This window comes from Homarus americanus, unplaced genomic scaffold (genome assembly GCF_018991925.1).
Source record: "Homarus americanus isolate GMGI-L3 unplaced genomic scaffold, GMGI_Hamer_2.0 scaffold50281, whole genome shotgun sequence".
Classification (NCBI taxonomy): Eukaryota; Metazoa; Arthropoda; class Malacostraca; order Decapoda; family Nephropidae; genus Homarus; species Homarus americanus.
In genome coordinates, this window is record NW_024742338.1 from 4,256,623 (window position 1) to 4,278,229 (window position 21,607).

The window sequence follows — 21,607 nt, forward strand, 5'->3', positions numbered from 1 at the left end:
TCATAACATTCGCTCTCTTGGGATGTAAACAAGAAGCTCCTGGACCTTGAGTATTATTATTATAAAACTTTTAAGCTATATGATTGACAAAGACATATTAATATAACAAGAGGAACAAAAACTTAACTACAGAGTGATATAAAGGTGGAATATAAGGTAAATAGACGAGTGTAATAAGATAAATGGTTCCCAGCAGATGATCTTTTAAAGGGAACTTTCCAAGATGACGACAGAACTTTTTATTGTTACTAGTAAATAAGAGATAATTTTTCAAAGTAATATCTATTTTATTTATTGATTTTTATATGTGAAATTATCTGTTATCTCAAACTAATGTGGATTACAGGGAGGTCTAGGAACTTCTTTTAACTAATACGGGAGGAAAAACTAAGTAAAGTTAAAAGTGAAGTAGAAACATCTCCTTATACCTTATTACTGACACCAAATACTCCCTCTGGCACCCTGGACCTAAGATGCCCGTGAAGGACTATGCCTTTGACCTGGTGGGCCTCGGGGTCAGTGCCGGGCTGACCTACACCTTGTACCAGTTTGTGAGGGCCGGGAGGGACGTCGTCTACCACCTGAAGGTCAGTGGCTAGTGTGTGGTCCCCAGTACGCCACACCGGTACCATTAATTTGATTTCATGCTGTTCATTCCACAGTGGTCTAGTGTCTCCTAACTGGCCAGACTTGAAGATTTTTTTTTAAGAGGTAAAGAAGTTATTGATTTTAATTTATTGATGAAAAATTCCTACAGCACATGTATACATTTACCAGGATAACACATAGAGTAAATGGTGATAATTATTTCCAGTTGTATTCATTGTATCTTGGGGAAACAACCAAATCAAAATTTTTTGTTTTATCAATAATGGAAATATAGAATTGGACCAAGAGCAACATAAGCTCTCATCATTCTTCCTGTCTGTCACCTCATACTATGTCTTCTTGCAGCAAACTCCAGAGTTGGAAATCAACGCAGGTCTCATTGGCCGCGTGGCAGAGAGCGGCGGAGGATTGATCGCTTGTGTGCGGGGAGTCGTCAAAGCCTCCGATATCGCATTGAAAAGCGTGGCACGGCCGGAGGTGGCGGGTGTCATATGGCGTCACACCATTCAGGAACACCTCGTGGCACAGGTCATGGGCTTCTGGTAAGTCATTAAATCCTAGTGTGTGGGGTCACCTGTCTGCTGGATAAAATCGTCTGACATTAGCCAAATAAAATATTCAAAGTGTCATCCCCATAGCTAAGGGTTTAAGAGTATAGTCAACCATAATTATCTATCTTATAATTCTAATTCTCTTCTTACTATATGTTGAGTGGGAATAAGGGTCTGCAGAAACCTCAAGAAAGGCGAGAAATATTAAGGAAGGAAGAGTGATGCAGAATGGGTTGTATTGGTGACGCAGCACAGAAGGGTGAAGTCTGGCCTTAGCACCAACTTTACACAGAAAGAGAACATCCATAGATAATCCTCTTACATAGCAGTAGCCTTAACCTTTAATTGGCAGCTAAAAATAAAACTCGGGTAATATGAAATTTCCAGAGATTATTGTTGCCGGGTCTATAGCTAATTTTCACGAATGATCTCCGACATTTAAGGGTTAAACACTATAATTATATACTGCAGTAAGAATGAGAACTTAATATAAACACAAATTATCAGAAGAAATATAGATAGGCTCTCTTATGTATGTAACAAATGAAGATCAATGGAAAAAGGATCAGAAATTTACATAGGCAGAAGTTTTATATTTCCAAAGCTGATAGTTTCCTAATTTAATAAAGAGACTTTTGAAACTTGTGTCTTTGTTTTCCAGGATGAATGACAAGTTGACTGTTGATTCATCTACAAGCAACGTCCCCTTCATGTTGATGGATAAAGGCATTGGAGTGCAGGTGTGTTAAAGTGACTGTGCCCACGTGTTGACACAGCTGCTCTCTTTATTAACTTTTTACACTGGATATCAGTCCTTATGGTTACCAGCTTGACCTAATCATTAGAATTATTGTCTAATGAGTACTAGCCTAACTTAACCTAAACAATAGTCTTCTTGTAATGAGTATAAACCTCACCTAGCTAGCCAGTACTGGGGGCCTCTGTGACCTTCAAACTTTACTGGTTTTACTTCCGAGGTGATAAGTGTTGTTTTAGCCGAGTTATATTGAAAGGTATGCTCTGGCAGCTTCCAACCATCTTTCCATGTTTCTTTCTACCTAGATTCTTGACTCACTACTCTGCTGTTGGTCATCAATACAGTGTTAAAAAAAAAATTCTCACATATAGACCCTCCTGCCTCTCATCTTATTTATTCTACCTCTTGATAGTGGAGTTTTCCCCTTACATATATATCTATCCTTATGGGTTGACCAGACAGAGTCCTCCTGACAACCATTACTACAAGGTCCTCAACACAGGGTATTATGGTAGAAGAATTACTGTGTGTTGTTGTGGTCTAGGACAGATATACATCTCCTATAACATCCTGTGAGCTCCCCCCTCCTCTCCCCTTTCAGAAGTTAATGGGAATATTAAACAAAATTGATCATATTTATAATAAGTAATCTTAGAGTGCCTGTGTGTGTGTTTAGTAACATATTACCATATATTTTATACCCCCCCCCCCCTGTACTTCAAGAACAGGTGCTCGGTTATTGCAGAACTCAGTAACAGGTCTATGGCTGTAAGTTTGTGAACCTCCGCAATATAGTATTGACCTGAATAACCTAACCTGTGGGTGATGGAGAGGCTCAGGTGTTCATGTTGTTTATACTGACCCACAACCTGGTTCAGTATTTGTACAGTCATGGAAGAAAGTCCTATCGACCCTCCAACCTGAGACTCCTGAACCTGTGAATCTGAGACGGCACATATTGTTGGGTCCGTAGATGGTGCACTGTGTTATGTCTCGTATTCACAGGTTCATGAGTCTCAGGGTTCATGGATGGAACGGAGGCCTGACAGGACATTTTTCCGTGACTGTACCTCTGCCAGAAGTGACTTTGTACCAAAGGGGAGTTTCTCATATTAGCTAGGAACATCTATTGTATTGATGAAAGCCTTTAGCACTGGTTACACCATCTTGGCAAGGCTTATCAGTGTGATACTAAGGCATATTAGTGTAATTTAAATGAAGAACTTAATAGTGTATATAATGTGAGTGGTGTGCAGAGGAAGATAAAAAATTGTAGAGGGCAGTGTGATCCTGTAATGAAACTTCTCACAATATGGTAGTGTTGTAGTGTGAGCTGGTCTGTTACTGAGCCATTTAGTTTATGGAAACAATTATTTATGAACTGTACAATACCGTATATGATTAGGTTAAGTAGTGTTTAATGTAATTCACTTCCTATCCACAAGGCACCAGCTGTGTAGTACAATAATGCCGTTACATTAAACTCACTCCACCTCTTCCTGTTCCCAGAATCTTGACTGGTATCAATGTTTCTGAATAAGTTTCTAATTTTGTAGTAATGCCTCATGGTTTGTGTTACTGTACTATACTGGATATGGTTTTGGTATTGTGATTACTTCAGGTGCTTCTCTCTGTCCCAGATTACAGAACCTGGCAAGTTGGAAGACGTAGATTTAACTGTTGTCAACGAAAAATTTGACGCAGCGACCAACTCCTTAGCCGATCACGTGTGGGGCTGGATGAAGGGCGTTCGTACGACTGGCACGCAGCAGACTGAGGTAAGATACGGTTGTCTTAAAGTTACACCTCAGACTGGGGTTTTGTTGAGGATGACTAGCAAGGCATGAAGTTGAGTGAGCATTTGGGAAGGAGTTGTTGGTGGTGTTTGGTTGTGTGAAGTGAGGAAGGTAAACAAAATAGATGTTTTTGTCTAGCATTTGTCAAGCTAACCGATATATTTACCCACAGGAGATGCTGGTCGAGGGGACGAGCGTGTTGGGAATTGGCCGACTGGTGCTGAAGAACGAGGGCCTTCACCTGGAGCACTCCGATCTTATACCTTACATGATAACAATGAAGAACAAGAAGGTACTTTGTCCTTCCTCAGCTGTGAACTATAGTGTACCTGTACTTCCTCAACTGTTATTTTCTGGTTATACGGCCGAATAAGAGAGATATCCAGCCATATACCAGATAATTGCTATTATCCGGTGCACTCCTAAACCTCACCTAACCCAACCCAACCCAACCCAACCCAACCTAACCCAACCCAACCCAACCCAACCCAACCCAACCCAACCCAACCTAACCTAACCTACCTCACCTAACCCACCTTTTTCTAACCCAACCTAACCTCACTTAACCTAACCTAACCCAACCTCACTCGCCCTCACTTAACATAACCCTAATGTAATGTCAAAGGGAATGAATGTACCTTTGAGTAATAAGAATTATTTTTCCAGACTGTCATCGAGGATATAGAAGCACCGATTCCATATCTCCGGCTGCTGGGTCTGTTGACGGCGTGTGGGATGGTGTTTTATTCATACCGGTAAGAAAATTGTTTGTTAGACTTAGCGTAGTTTGTGTAACTAGTTGTTGCTGTTTGTGTGTTAGACTTAGTTTCAAGGTCATCACTGCTACTCAACAGTGATAATGGATCTTATACATGAAGTTTGACAGTTTGATCTTGTCGTTTTCAGCCAAAATCTTTACCAAGTAGTTGGGTTTATTTGATAGTCTTCATTTTGTCTTAAGATTTTATTAAGTGTCGTCTTACTAGTAAACAGCCGGGGTTATTGATGATAGGAATACAGTGTCCTCCCAACTGTTCATTTTTAATTTTGTATTGTTTTCTCTTGACTGTGGCTCCCAGCGGGTGACCTGGGTAGGAGGGTGTGGATCATTGCTTCTCACGTATTTCCATATCTAAAGATATTTTACTAGTGATTTCATAGGATACATTTAGTCAATTACCAGTTCTTATTAATGAATGAAAACTGGGCATCTCTTATAAGTTAATATTCTTGTTTTATTCAGCGTTGTGTCTCGATGGTACGTTAAGTGGCGCAAGGACGCCCGTAGACGAGCTGAAGAGAGTATTCTGGACGAGGCTCGCGCACGGAGAGAGGCCCAGGGTCACGACCTGCCGGAGAGCCTCATGTGTGTGGTGTGCTGCGGCCTGAGAGACGTTCTCCTCATGCCGTGTCGTCACGTGTGTGTGTGTAGTGATTGTGCCCTCAAGCTGGAGCCCAGGGTGTGTCCCGTCTGTCGGACTGATATTGAGAGAATCCAGCCGGTGTTTTATTCTTGATTAACTTGTTCCTGTACTGTACATACTGTGTATATAATATTTATGTTATGCTCAATGTTTGTTATGTTATGGTTGGTGTACAGTAGGAAAGATGTTTGAATATTTTTTTATGAAGTTATATTGGCCAACATGCCTTAAATACTGTACAGTATAGGTTTCTGTGTCCGAACAATGTTCATGTACAGTATAATGATTAAGGAGACATAATGCTCTCCTGAGAATCTAACAGGGATTTAATTACAATGACACTATGCATAATAAATATGATCTAGTCATAAAAATGATCCAGTCATAAAAATGATCCAGTTTCAATTATTTTTTTCATTACTGTAGTTATTATTTATTATAGGCTAGACTCCATAATATCTTACAGGTTGTCCAAATAATTTACATATGTGCTATTACATAACATGAGGAGAATCACTGTTATAACATTTTGATATACTTTAGTTATCTATCATTTTAATTTCTTTTAATCTTTGTCAAACTTCTACAAAGGTTTACGAACAATCCAATCACCAATTGTGCCAGCAGACGTATGTGGCCCTGACCTCACTCACAGTTTGTCAAAAATAAGATTTAGTCTCACAGAGTAAGTAATTCAGTCTATTCTTTGGGAAAATATTTTATGGGGCAGGAATATTATTTTGAGGTTGATTTAGAGTTATAGGAAGTCATTTATGGATGTTGGGTGGGGGACTGACCCTCAAGTTAACAGACCTGCACATAATATTCCCAACTTGGTTGTAATGAGCACTGTGCTACACTTTTAGGGACGAGGCTGAATGTTTCATGAGAACATTAGGTTATGGTTGGTTTAAGGAATAAGCATATTTATATTCAGGTTGGTATATTTAAGTTAGGTACAGTATGTAAGGGATATAACCATCAGTTTAAACCTCCCACAGAAGTATTTTGACCAATCAGTCCTTACCTCACACAATGATCCCCAGAGGGAAAATTTGGGTTTAAACTAATCTAATGATCATCGTCAAGTTGTATGGTTCTCTTTGACACTTCCTGGGCAGCCACTCATTCATCTTGTAGTTTATGTTCATATACGGCAGGTTGTCTGATGTGCCGTGGTGCCTCTTGGAGTGTTGAAATCTTTGTTGTTGAGATTTCTAAAAGTGGGCTAAGTGATGTGATGATTTTTTTCAGGTGAGTGACAGAGATAATCTTAGCTTATCCCAACTGTGGCAGGCTGCTTCACCCTCAAGACACCCATATTCAGTGTCCTGTTTGTGATATATTTTGTACATTGAACTGCTTAGCTTTGCAGTATTGCCACTCTTGTGATGCAATTTTAGATAATATCCTGTTATACAGAGGAAATTGTGCTGCAGCTTCTATAATGCAGAGAGCAGATTTGTTCCCAACTAACTGTGTTTAGATCTTCAGCCGAAAGTTACAGGATGACAATACAATATATTGTGTTCTAGTTTCTACTATAAAGCTTCTAATGTTTACATTTCCAGTAACTGATCCTGGAAATCCCTTTTTATAGCAGAGTTGGGACAAGGAGAGACTAGACTCCCTCTTTCTTGTGGGTTCCATCTGGACTGTGTCTTGTTGTATGGACAACCCAAGATGTAACTATACTGTACATTACACCAGCAGCTTTACCACCAAGATTGTCTTACCTTTCAATCTTGAGTGGCAACTTTTGCTTTGGCTATAAAATTAGGTTTCTAGGATCAACAATCTGTTTTGGGGGGGTAAAAGTTTTGAATAAGGACGGAGAACTGGAACTTTTATGCCCACTAATTAACAGTGTCAGCTATTGATGAATATTAACTGAGTTAATAACCTACAACAGTTAATTATGCCATTATTGCTATTTATCTCTCTTTTGTGGACTTCTTAAAATTTTAGAGTAGTAACACATTGCATTTTGGTGAGTCGCCTTGTTATCAGTTCTTTAAAATGACATCATTTCTCACAATTTAGACGATGTTATGCAGGCTAGAGGGGTTAGCTCTGTCCAGACCACTGATACAGTTGAGTGATGAATCCAGCAAACACACACACACACAACACAAACCTCTCCTGGGAATAATAGCCCACGAAACCCTCCTGGCTACACTCTCGGAGGTTGGCAGTTCAATACACAACCAATTGACCAGTGGAGCCCAATTAGTTCTGTACATTAATTCAGGATTCTTCCCTTTCCTTACCTGAGGCACATGGATGGAGTTTGGCTTTATTTTATGACACAATGTGTGGACTTCCCGTCACGTAATCTTGGCTGTTTTCAAACTCCTAGTTGCTGAGTGCTAAGAATTATCAGATAAGCACCTGTCCAGCCACCCCTCATTAAAACAGGAAAAGTCTTGTATGTTGGAAAAAAATATGTATGTACTGTACTGCTTGAAGATGTAAGAAATACACAATTGCTTGGGCATTTTTCATGTTTCTCTTTCCTCTGATTATCTTTTGTATTTGTATATTACCTGAACAGCTTGTTCACTGTGATTTTTTGTGCATAAATATAAATGGTCATGGGAAGAGAACACTCAACATTCATTTATAGGTAGTAGGTAGTAGGCAGCTACCAATCAGGGAGGTACTACCGCCTGGGAAGATATTGGAAGCATAATGTGCTGTCTATGGTAGATCTTGCTGCCACATGGCATCATGAAAATTGTGACCAAGTCCCAGGTTGCTGATCTGACTTTCTGCCTCATTTACACACAATTGCAGGGTCTCAATTGCTTCTCTTACTTGGACAACACAACATACATAATGTGTATCGTTTCTCACTCTTGATTTATTTTTTCGTTTTTGTATTTATTTATGGTTATTATTATTTATTTTTTTTATTTGTATTAATTTGCTATTAAATGTTGTAATAATAATAATAATAGATATTAATATTATTATTATTATTACTGTATTATTATTATTATATTATTATTATTATTATTATTATTATTATTATTACAGTGACCCCTCGTTTAAAGAACACCTCGGTTCACGTAATTTCGATTAACGAACTGCCTTCCATAAGGATCTTCAATTCGGTTAACGAAAAAAAATTCGGTTAATGAAGTTCTTACGAACCGACCTCAACATGTTTTCGCTTGCACTGACCGGGCAACCAGCTTTAGTATCAGTCGGCCAATACATTAATCGGTTCTAGGGCTTAAATTCCTTACTATTTTAGTAAATATCAAGAAGTTTATACTATTCAATAATTTTAAAAGTTTAATATTCAATTTTTTAGTCATTTTAACAATTATTGAACATAATTGAAGGTAAAGTGACTAGTTTAATGCGCGGCATCCAGCCTCTTAACACAGCAAACAGGAGTTAGTCTCTCTCTGTTTTCACTGGAGGTAACATCTTGCTTGAGACTCTCTTCAACTAAACGCTTTTTTTCTGTGTTTCCAAGCAAATTATTGGTCATTTTGAAATATATTTTACATATTGACAATATATAATGCAGTGCAGTGTTGATTTAAAGAAAATAATCTTGATTTACACCAGAGAGCTAAAATTTTATGGGTGAAATGGCGCCATGGGGTGACTTCTCTTCCACCCCATTGCCTTCTCTTCTTCCTTCTCCTCCACCCCCATTCTAAATCCCATCATCATCATCATCATCCAGGAGCCTTCTATATACACACCTCAAAGTAAGTGAACTTTTCTACCAGTTAACGACCTTCTGGAACGGATTGAGTTCGTTAACGGAGGGGTCACAGTATTATTATTATTATTATTATTATTATTATTATTATTATTATTATTGTTATTATTATTATTATTATTATTATTGTTATTGTTATTATTATTATTATTATTATTATTATTATTATTTTATTATTATTATTATTATTAATTATTATTATTATTATTATTATTATTTTATTAATATTATTATTATTATTATTTTATTATTATTATTTTAATATTATTATTATTATTATTATTATTATTATTATTATTATTATTATTATTATTATTATTGTTATTATTAATTATTATTATTATTATTACTATTATTATTATTGTTATTATTATTGTTATTATTAATACTGTACAGTACGGTATATTGAAATCTGGAAATTCCTTTTCGGTGACCCTGTACAATACATAGCTCGTGGGCCGTGGGTTCGAATCCTGGCGGGTTGAGGTGTTGATTATATGTAGAAGTACGCATGCTTTATTAGGCTAATGAAATATAGCATAATAAATGGTTAGTACCTGGTGGGCCTTATAACTTCATTAAATAGATAAACCTAAAGACTTATACCACTTCTAGCACCCAAGACCATGGCTATAGTCTTGGGTGCCAAGGTTATAAGACCACACAGGAAAAGGGAAACACTGGAGCACCTTAGCTTTTGTCGTTATTCAAGACATCTTCAGAGGCAACTGAGTTTACAGGGACTGAGAGAGGCTTATATACAATGGGTGACCTTACATAACATCAGGTCAGGTCAATAACATGGGATCCATTAATCCACCCCCCCCCCCTCCTCCACTGCAAGTGAAAGAAGAGCTTATAAAAAGAGTCAAGTCAGGTCAAAAACATGGGACCCACTAATCATCTACCCTACATCCACCTCAAATGCTTTCAACGCATTTTTAACCTTGGGCCACTGACAAAAAATTTATTAACATCAGTTTTGTACTGACCATCACTAAGGTTTATAGAATTCATTTCCCTAATTAGACTTGTTTCAACCAGAAGTCTTTCGTTGACCTATGATGATTTAAACACCTCTATACTGTTTTTTCCAATCCAGGGTATGTTTATTGTTCCTAATATGAACGAAAAAAGAACACTGCTTTCAGATGCTGTTCTAATATTATACGTGTATTGTAAGGTACAATAAATATTCATCTTTTATAATAGTTTGCCCATAAAAGTAAAAATCGTTTTCTTTCTAAGGAACGCCTTGTCACTAGCTGGTAGGCCAATCGAAGGCTTTAAGGCTTTGAGTATAACTTCCTTATTAGATATTCCTTGATGTAGACAATCGTAACGTCACTAGGAACTGGCGAAGACTTCGTACAGCAGGCAATGTGAACCAAAACATGGTTGCCACAGGAGATCCAACGGCGCCATAATTACGGTATACAACTTATTTTTCAACTACAAAGTACACAGAGTCAAACGTTTTCCAATCCTACTAACACCATGTAACTCAGCTTGTGTTCATATAAAATTGCTCAGCTGAAGTCCAATTTTGGTGTCATGAGTACAGTATCTTGTGTGTACTGACCTTATAACGATCCCACACCCTACCCTGCCACTTGACACATTTAGTTTTGTTTACATCTGCTTGAGGAACATACTGCCAAAGGTACTTATATCCTAACCTTAATCTAGCGGTTACAACATCTTGTAATCTAGTGATCGTGTTACTTGCTCCATATACATGTTTCACTTGATACATCTCATCATGGTAAACTATGGATCGACTAGTGCCTGTTTGCACTTGTCTACTTGCGTCAAACTCATCAATAAGTTCTTTCCTAATTACAGTTTTAAGGGTTCTTTTTGACAGACCCAAATTGTATTCCACGGTGTCTTTGTTAGACGCGAGTTTGGCGAGGGCATCAACTCTGTCATGTTTTATGAGGCCTATGTGAGAGGGGATCCACAACAGTTTGACCCTGACACCCCGGTCAACAAGGCACGCATATTTGTGTCTGGCTTCAGAGACAAGATCGTGACAACCTGAGTCGAGGGTACCAAGGGCAAGTAGTGAGGATAGAGAGTCAGTGATGATGAGACTGTCAGTAACAGTGGTTTCAATGAATTTAATAACTGTGAGTATGGCAACTAATTCAGTTTGTAGAGTGGATGCCCAGTTGTTAATTCTAACTCCTTTCTCAATTATATTGCCGTCAGGTTGAGTCACAACACTAGCACTTCCAGCCCTCCCACAGGCGGTGTTTAGAGATCCATCAGTGTAGATGGTCTGTGTGATATTATCATCAGTCTGTAGAGTGTGTATGCGTTCAAGAGCTCTCAATTTGGCAGTGTGTTGGAGATAAATGCTTTGTATAATTAATTTTTTAGGTGGATACGTCGGTATTGTGATATCGAAGGGAACTGTCCGCCAGGGTGGCAGGAAGCGCTGTTGTGTCTCAACTTTGTACAGGTTGTCTAGTCCAAATATCTTCATATGTGTAGCTGTAGTTTGGATCCATTTAGACTCAGTAGTCCCATGGTTCATACATTCTAGCAATTTTAAGGAAACAATGTTATCAGGATCACCACGCAGAAGCCTCAGGGCTATCATGAGGTTGACTTCAATTATTCTATCTTTGACACTGGGTATACCTAGTTCTTTCCTCATATTAAGTACTTTAGTGCTCATGGGACATCCTAGGATAATTCTGAGGGCTTTATTTTGCATTTTCTCGAGCTTGTCAACGCCTTTCCCGTCACGAATGACCAGGGCTGGTGCGTGGTAATCTATCAGAGATCTTATATAGCCTAGGTACATTGTTTTAACAATTCTAATATTAGCACCATAGTGCGGGCTGTACCCCGCTACACTTCTAAGAGGTCTCAGTCTGTCAGTACATTGGCGGGTTAGCTGTTGTATGGCAGGTAGGGTACAAGGGACGGAAACACCAAGATATTTAAAAGAAGAAACATAGTCAATAGTGTTGTTACCTATCTTGAACTTGGCGGGGCCGCGTTTGCGGTTACCAGCTTGTTTGTTGAACACCTTAGTTTTGTCAGTGGAGATAATAAGACCGAGGTGTTCACAGGCTGCGTATATACATGGTTCAGGGTGGTTTGCATTTCACGATGAGTTTTAGTATGTATAAGAATATCATCAGCATAGCTGATTGAGATATTGCTGGGGTTGTCTGGTATTAAATTTAATAATGCATTCATAAGAACATTGAACAAAGTGGGGCTAAGTACTCCACCTTGAGGGGTACCAAGTTGCATATCTTTAACTTCACTTTTGTAACCCTGAAACAGTGCAGCAGCCCTTCTGTTGGTTAGGTAACCACTTATCCAGTGTAACAGCCTACCTCCTATATCCATTTTGGCTAGTTCGTACAATATCAGTTGCCTATTGGCAATATCAAATGCAGCTTTTAGGTCAAGAAATGTGGTGTATCTGTGCCTTTCATCACCATGCACAGTTAGGAATGTGGTGATGCAATTATGTACACCTTTACCATGGGTGAAGCCATTTATGTTAGGAGACATGTGTTCTCTGATTCTATATAAGAGTCTGCCAAGAACCATCCTCTCAAAGGTTTTACACAGGCAGCTGGTTAGTGATATGGGACGAAAGGCATCAGGCTGTCCTGGTTTCGGTATTGGTACAACAATACTGCTGGTCCATGATGTGGGTAGTTGGCCCTCGGCATGACTCATATTGTACAATACCAACAATGGATTGCCTGGCACGCGCCTTAGTAGTCTAATGATGTTGTAGGTGACTCCGTCCTCTCCAGGGGAAGTAGACCTACCCCTGGCGAGGGCGGCGTCAAGCTCCCACTCAGTATATGGAACATCACACTCATCGTGCTGTTTGCCCAGCATAAAGCTAATAAGATTACTTCTCTCTACAGACTTCGCATCAAGGAGTCCCCGAGTCCTAGCTGGTAACATGTCATAGCTCGACACATGAGCCCACTTTGTTATTAGCTCATTCGACTTTTGCAGAGGGTTTGGATGGGAGACGTGTCTTCTGTTTTTACCTCTGATTATGTTTATGTCTTTCCAGGCTTTGCTGAGGGATGTGTGTTGGTTCAGGCTGTTGACATATGTCTCCCATGCATTTTGTCTGAGTTCGTTTACACGTTCCCTGACAGCAGCAAGGGAAGCTTGATACAATTGTAACATTTGAGGTGTTCTAAATTGTCTGTAACCCTTACCCACCCTCCTGACCCTAGCCCTGAGTTTTTTCAGCTCAGGGTCATTATAGCACTGCTGTTGCCTGTTCCCATTATGCTGACCACGTTTTCTCCTTTTTTTGGTGGAGGCATTGTTGGTGAAGTATACATAAGTCCTATCTATCAGATCGTCATGGAAACTTTGGTAATTGTCAGGCTTGTAGTCCTTGTACCAGTCATGGATGAAGTCTATGAACTGGCTTTCATGTTCTTGCTTGACTGTGATTCTACGTCTGTTGAGTTTACCACCAGTGGGGGTGTCATTGGCTACATGTATACTAGCTTGGATTGGGCTGTGGTCAGACATAAGATCAGTGACAACATCAGAGCTATGAGTTGTGTATGATAGATTAAAGCCAATACATTTATCTAGACCCCCGCCATAGATGTGTGTTGGTTCATTATTACCTATAATTTGAACATCTTCATATGCGCTGAGAAGTGAGATAAGTCTCCTACCATTGGTGTTAGTGGTGGAGTCACCTAATTTCTTGTGTCTAGTATTCAGGTCACCCATTAAAACAAATAGCGACAATGAAAGTATTTGGGTAGAGATTGGTGAGGGCAGTGAATCCGTAGTCATTGGTGTTATATATAGACCACCTAATTTGAGTAGGAACGATGGTAAATTGCTATGGGAGGAAATAAAGAAGGCATCTGATAGAAACAATGTATGTATTCTAGGCGATTTCAACTTTTCAGGCATAGATTGGAAAAACCAACTTAGCGATAATGAATCTGAAGATTTTCTAGAAGGAGTACAAGATAGTTTTTTATATCAATTCATAAACTCGCCCACTAGAGGAAATAATATCCTCGATTTAGTTCTCAGTAATAATGAAAATCTAGTAAAAGATGTTGAGATTGGAGACGAACTAGGAAACAGTGATCACAAAGCCATATATTTTAACATAATATGGGATGGCAGGAAGGAAAATTCGGTAGCTTAAGGAGAGACCTAAGGGATGACCCTATGGTCAAAAGATTAATCCCCCCCACACCTCCGGAAACTGTCAACTTAGGACGGGATAACCCCGAATTTAATTTAGCAGCTACTTATGAACAATTTATTGCGACAATCAATAATGCCCAAAATAAACACATCCCTAAAAGAAAATTCAGATCGATACGGAACCAACCAAAATGGATGAATAATAGACTCTTAGATCTTCTAGGGAAAAAGAAAGGAGTATATAGAAAAGTTAAGAAAGGCGAAAATCACTTACTTGGTTACTATCAGAACCTAACAAGACAGGTATAAACAGAAATTAGGAAAGCAAAGAGAAATTATGAAATCAAGGTAGCAAACGAATCGAAATATACCCCCAAAGCTTTTTATCAACTGTATAAATCAAAGGTTAGAGATACAATAGGTCCCCTTAAAACTACGACAGGAGAAATGACTGATGATGAGTTAGAAATGTGTAGTACGTTAAATAGTCATTTTCGCTCCGTATTCACAAATGAAAACCTAGCACAGTTTCCAGAAGTTCATAAGGTATATAACGACAGTATAGAAAATATGTTGATGAATATCAATATTACTAGTAACGATGTGCTTAAAGTAATTAACAAACTGAAGCCTCATAAATCGCCTGGTCCAGACGAGGTATATGCTAGAATATTAAAAAGAATGTAGAGATGAGTTGAGTAATCCATTAGCAGTTTTATTTAATAAGTCATTAGAATCGGGCCTAGTGCCAGAAGCTTGGAAACTTGCAAATGTAGTTCCGATTTTCAAAAAAGGTGATAAATCAATTGCATCAAATTACCGTCCCATTAGTCTCACGTCAATCATAGGCAAGTTGCTAGAGTCAATTATTGCTACGAAAATCAGAAGCCACCTTGAAACATTCAACTTAATTCATTCTTCTCAGCACGGGTTCACCCAGGGACGTTCTTGTCTCACAAATTTGCTTAGCTTTTTCTCAGAAGTATATGAAGCGGTAGATAATGATAAGTCATATGATATAATTTATTTAGATTTCAGTAAAGCATTCGATAGAGTCCCTCATGAGAGATTGATAAGGAAGGTAGAAGCACATGGAATAGGTGGATCAGTATTAAAATGGATTAGGTCATGGTTAACTGGTAGGAAACAAAGAGTCAGCATAAATGGATTAAAGTCAGACTGGGGTGCGGTCAAAAGCGGAGTTCCCCAGGGATCTGTATTAGGCCCTCTGCTGTTTGTTATATTCATTAATGATCTTGATTTAGGCATAACTAGTAGGATTAGTAAATTTGCAGATGATACCAAAATGGGGAGAGTGATAAATTCAGACAGTGACTTTGAACACCTTCAAAGAGATCTAGATACCTTACATGAGTGGTCAGTAGACTGGCAAATGAATTTTAATACTGATAAATGCAAGGTACTACAGATAGGGAAGACGAATACAAACGTTAAGTATAAACTAGGTAACACGGAAATAGAAAAATCAGTTTGTGAAAAAGATCTAGGTGTATTTGTTAGCAACGACTTGAAACCTAGAAAACAATGTATTAGCGTTCGCAACAAGGCAAACAGGATTCTTGGGTTCATATCTAGGTCTGTGAGTAACAGAACTGCTGACGTTATCTTGAAACTTTACCTAGCATTAGTGAGGCCACACATGGATTATGCGGTTCAGTTCTGGTGTCCTTATTATAGAATGGACATAGATTCTTTGGAGAGAGTACAAAGAAGAATGACAAAAATGATCCATAATATTAGAAACCTTCCATATGAGGAAAGACTGAAAAGCTTAGGCTTGCATTCATTAGAGAGGCGTAGAGTTAGGGGAGATATGATAGAGGTGTACAAGTGGGTAAGTGGGATTAACAAGGGTAAAATGGAAGATGTTCTGAAGCTCAGTAATAACGAAATAACTAGAACAAATGGATTTAAATTAGATAAATTCCGATTCAGAAAGGATATAGGCAAGCACTGGTTTGGAAATAGAGTTGTGGATATGTGGAATAGGCTACCGAGTGCTATAGTAGGATCGGGGACGCTAGGGAGCTTCAAGACGAAACTGGATAGGCACATGGAAGTGCTGGGATGGGTGTGAAAGGGATCTGCCCTGTATGGGCCAGTCGGCCTCCTGCAGTATCCCACTTTCTTATGTTCTTATGTTCTTATTAGGACAGTGGGCTCAGTGTGTAAAAAGTCTGGGAGATCTGTGTATTGAAGCTGATCTGAGGGAGCATAGGCGTTTAGCACGTTGAGTGTGGAGTTGCCCAGGTGGATAGTGATCCCATGGTACTGAAGGTTGGTAGTCTTTTTGGATACAAGAGGTACATGCGGGAGTGACTTCTTAACATACATCAAACATGTGTGAGTAGAACTAGGATCATAATACACATAATTGGGCAGACTGGGTGGGGGCTTACCATTAGGTGTGAGACACTCCTGCAGACACACAATATCGATGTCCTCAGTCACAACTTTGTGGTGTAGGTCAGGGTATCGTTTTCTAAGGGATGAGATGTTCCAACTCATCACCTTCACCGCTCTGTATCTTTGCCTGGTATTAACACTGGCCATTATGAAATGTATTTGGAATTTTGTCTGGTATTAACACTGGCCATTATGAAATGTATTTGGAAAGAAGCAAAAGGCACTGTATGATACTGTTCTTTTCTGCGCTGCCTGTCCCTTCGGCAGGCAGTAGGCCAGTTAACCTTTTGGAAACATTTCTGGAGCACGTACGGCTCAACAATTGTTGTATTTCATTGGCAGACAACAACACACTTTGGTTACACTCGACATCACCACCATTTTCTGTTTGTGCTTGTTCATCTTCACTGACCATGTCCACAGAGGCATCAGTAGAACTGTTACCAGTATCACTATTTTCCTCTGCGTGGACACTAGTTCCTGGTGGGTCTTGAGTTTCCACATCTGGTACTGACATCTGAATGTCTTCAGTTTGACTGTAATTTTTCCGAAGTTGCTGCACTGTGTTGGTGGTGTTTTTTTCCTTTAGTGTATCACAGAGGCTCCTAAACATTTCAGTTTGAGCTTGAGCTTGAGCTGTAAACTGAGCTTTGAGTTCTTTAATTTCATTTTTCAAATCATTGATCTCTTCACGTTGTGCGTGTTCACGGAGTGTGTTGGCAGCTACCTGTTGTGTCGGTACGTCTGTGTTGCCCCATGCTGATCTTTCGATGACTGCTGGTGATGATCCTGGAGCTTTGGTGGGGAGGGCAGGCCAGGGGTTGGCCGTAGGGAGTACCCTAGCAGCATTAGTGTTTCTTGAGACCTGCCTGGGTGGCGGGTCTGGGCGCTGAAGGGGTGTAGGAGCTCTAGAACAGTTAGGGTGCCATACAGGAACTCCAAGTGTGTGGCCATACATATGGCCACACACTTGATCACTACGTCCTCGACTGTGTGAAGATAGAACCTTTTAGGGACAGGTCCAAGCACACTGTGTGTGAAATGGCACAACACTTCATCTCTAATGGCAAGATAGCCGACATATTAAGATTGTATCCACTTTTTTGCACCTAGTAACTATATCAGTTCTCATGTACAGAACCAAATACGCAATGTGCTTGAATACCTCCCACGTAAATGTGAATAACAAAGTGTGAGGCCAGACATACTGCCTCACACGCCTGTTCTCACGCATTTGTGAATAAGTTACCCTTTATGTATAGAACTAAACAAATAATGTAAATGAAATACTGTGTAACTTTCAGTGCCATAATATCCTGACAACCGGGGTTAATTATTATGACCCTTTGTAAACCCTACTCTGTAATCCTTTTGCGCTACCGCTCACAGGATGAGTGTGGGGTGCACAATAAAGTAGCCGCTGCAAGCGGCAAAATCAAAATCAACCACTTGACACAACTGAACCTTCACAATATACATGCAGTGTGTTTATTTCAGGTAAATTACTAATCCCAGAGTGGATCGTTACAGCTTTAATAAACAGCTGTGCACCAGTCTTTCAGATTATATTGTTTAATTACGTTTATTAATACTTCCATGTATCCTCTCTTGTCTTGTCTCCAGAAGGTCCTTTTATTTTTTAAGCCATCGTTTACATCTTGTCAAAGTTTACCCCCACTATTCCCTCTCATTAATTGAATTGCTGCAACTGTATTAATTTCATTGACCCTCTGTGACATACTCTGTAACCTTAGTTCCATTTTCATTATCTCAATCATTGTATTATTTCGGCATGCTAAAATTATTCCCATTGCTTCATTTTGCAGGATCTCAGGCTTCCGTAGCCTTCCTTCACCAGTATCTACAAGAGAGGACAGGTGCTGTCATGGGCACACTGGATAACACCCTTCCCATGTCTGTCCAAGGCCAGGACTCGAACCCTGGACATAGTAGGTGAGAGATGTGCATGTTAAGTAAATGGAGTTTTGTGCAGAGGATGATATAGTAGTCTTAACCCTATGGGCTAACGAGTCGATCAGTGGCGAAGAGGATAAAGGTAAAAAAAAAAACTTTGATTGAAATGACAACCGCAGAAGTAAAATGACTTAGACCCTTGAGTTAAGACATTTATTTACTAAAAGGGTGTGATATCGTCATATTCTAGTGGAGGCCATCATATTGAAGGGGTCATACTTGCATCAACACAAATTAAGTAAACATTTTGCAACGATTTTCGTCAGTGTGCCACATGAAAGGCTGAGAATTAAATTGGAATGTTACGGGATTCGGGAAAGTGTCCTAATGTGGATTGGAGACTTTCTGCATGACCGCAAGCAGTGTGTGTGGTGATAAATGGTACGAAATAGTCGTGTGTACCTGTGACAAGCGGGGTACCACAGGGCAGTGTATTGGGCCCGTTGTTATTTGTTTGCTTCATAAATAATATACCAGACAGTCAGAAGCTAAACACTCCTCTATACAAATGTTTGTGGACGATGCCAAGTTATTTAGGGAAATTATGAACCAAACAGACTGTGAAGAACTGCAGAAAAATCTCTGAGCTTCAAGAATGGTCGAGGAAATGGCTGCTAATATTCAATGTCACAAAGTGCAAGAATATGCACCTGGGTCACACCAACAGTAAGGAGGCGTATCATATCCTCATTGTCGAGTGTAGATCTTGTCCACAGAAATTGGCACAAACCAGCCAGGCGTAAAAGATACGTTTCGTCTGAACTCGAGTCCCCATACATACTGATGTAGGGACTCTAGTCTGAAAGAGACGGGCTAAAAAATAAAATTACAATTCGTGGATAACGACGGAAACCGGAAAAGTTGACGGAAAAGGTACTAGTGTGATATAGCCTTAACATCCCCTGTGTATTGAGTCAGAGAAAATGACGTCATCGCTCAAGTTATGATCAACTCTGGGATATAAAACGCCTTAAATATTTTTGAGTATCCAGCCCCTGGGCACTACAACAGGGGACGACAAGCCTAGTCACAGGTTCATACTTTCCACGAGCGTATTTTTCCCGAGCAGGAGAAACAGGGCGGTTTAGAAATTAATGAAGCTCAGAGGGAACCAAAGCGACACCGTTCACGGGGAGCGTGAGCGGAAATATTCACATCCGGGACAAGCTGGCCCTCACGCCTGTGTTCTAGAATTCATCATTAAAGCCACAACTGGAGTACTTTACACGAGCATAATTCTCACCAGTGTATTCATCAAAAGTTGTCGGGGTACGCGAGTTTTTTTTTTTTTTCATTATTGAGAGCCTCTCTGTAACCGCCTACCGTTGGATGCTGTGGGCTGGGTTTTTTTTACGGGTAAGCAAAATACAATGACACAATTTAAAAAAAACATTTCAAGACTCATTCATTCGTTTCTGAATGATTAACTTTGGAACTAAACGTTGACTTGATGGTAATGAAAACAAATATAAACGTAAATTACAGAACTTTCTACGGTTCATAACAAGAAATTATAAAAGTACTATGTTGATATACGTGTTACCGGGAGGAGGGTAGAGGAGGGGTGATGTTGATGTACGTGTTACCGGGAGGAGGGTAGAGGAGGGGTGTTGATGTACGTGTTACCGGGAGGAGGGTGGAGTGTTGATGTACGTGTTGGGGAGGAGGGTAGAGGAGGGTGATGTTGATGTACGTGTTACCGGGAGGAGGGTAGAGGAGAATTGTTGATGTTGATGATGTTACCGGGAGGAGGGAAGAGGAGGGTGATGTTGATGTACGTGTTACCGGGAGGAGGGTAGGAGGAGGGTGATGTTGATGTACGTGTTACCGGGGAGGGTAGAGGAGGGGTGATGTTGATGTACGTGTTACTGGAGGAGGAGAGGAGGGTGATGTTGGATGGGTTACCGGGAGGAGGGTAGAGGAGGGTGATGTTGATGTACGTGTTACCGGGAGGAGGGTAGAGGAGGGGTGATGTTGATGTACGTGTTATCAGGGAGGGTAGAGGAGGGGTGATGTTGATGGCGTGTTACCGGGGAGGAGGAGGGTGATGTTGATACATGTTACCCGGGAGGAGGGTAGAGGAGGGGTGATGTTGATGTACGTGTTACCGGGGAGGGAGGGTAGGAGGGGTGATGGGAGGAGGGAGTGGGAGGGGTTATGTTGATGTACGTGTGTTACCGAGGAGGGCAGAGGAGGGTGATGTTGATGTACGTGTTACTGGAGAGGAGGGTGATGTTGATGTACGTGTGTTAGAGGAGGGAGATGAGGGTAGAGGAGGGGTGATGTTGATGTACGTGTTACCGGGAGGGAGGTAGAGGAGGGGTGATGTTGATGCATGAATGGAGGAGGGTAGAGGAGGGTGATGTTGATGCATGTGTACCATGGAGGAGGGTGAGGAGGTGGGAGGGTAGAGGAGGGGGTGATGTTGATATACGTGTTACCGGGAGGAGGGTAGAGGAGGGTGGTGATGTGTTGGATATACGTGTTACCGGGGAGGGTAGAGGAGGGGTGATGTTGATGTACGTGTTACCGGGAGGGTAGAGGGGGAGGAGGGTAGAGGAGGGGTGATGTTGATGTACGTGTGTTACCGAGGAGGGTAGAGGAGGGGTGATGTTGATGTACGTTTGCAGGGTAGAGGAGGGGGTGATGTTGATATACGTGTTGTTACCGGGAGGAGGGTAGAGGAGGGGTGATGTTGATATACGTGTTACCGGGGAGGGAGGGTAGAGGAGGGTGATGTTGATGTACGTGTTGCAGGAGGAGGTAGAGGAGGGGTGTGTTGATATACGTGTTTGAGATGTTGATATACGTGTTACCGGGGAGGGAGGGTAGAGGAGGGGTGATGTTGATATACATGTTACCGGGAGAAGGGAGAGGAGGTGATGTTGATATACATGTTACCAGGAGGGAGGGTAGAGGGTGATGTTGATATACGTTACCGGGAGGAGGGTAGAGGAGGGTGATGTTGATGCAATGGGAGGAGGGGGCGTGCTACCGGGAGGAGGAGGAGGGGTGATGTTGATGTACGTGTTATGGGGAGGAGGGTAGAGGAGGGTGTGATGTTGATGTACGTGTTACCGGGAGGAGGGTAGAGGAGGGGTGATGTTGATGATACGTGATGCCGGGGAGGGAGGGTAGGAGGA

General features: G+C 40.5%; 1 protein-coding gene across 3 annotated transcripts; it reads left to right on the forward strand.

The window, feature by feature from the left end:
• On the forward strand, nt 1-7,636 carry LOC121876803 (mitochondrial E3 ubiquitin protein ligase 1-like). 3 transcript variants are annotated; one of them, XM_042382220.1, is made up of 8 exons: nt 1-156; nt 347-587; nt 955-1,151; nt 1,822-1,900; nt 3,558-3,695; nt 3,886-4,005; nt 4,380-4,468; nt 4,957-7,636. In XM_042382220.1, the coding sequence occupies exons 2-8, from the start codon at nt 474-476 to the stop codon at nt 5,228-5,230; spliced, it is 1,011 nt and encodes a 336-aa protein (XP_042238154.1). In that variant the 5' UTR covers nt 1-156; nt 347-473; the 3' UTR covers nt 5,231-7,636. The 3 variants fall into 3 exon arrangements, with proteins under 3 accessions (XP_042238154.1, XP_042238152.1, XP_042238153.1); XM_042382218.1 differs by having other exon boundaries at nt 474-587; XM_042382219.1 differs by having other exon boundaries at nt 1-587.
• Nucleotides 7,637-21,607: the final 13,971 nt, after the last annotated feature.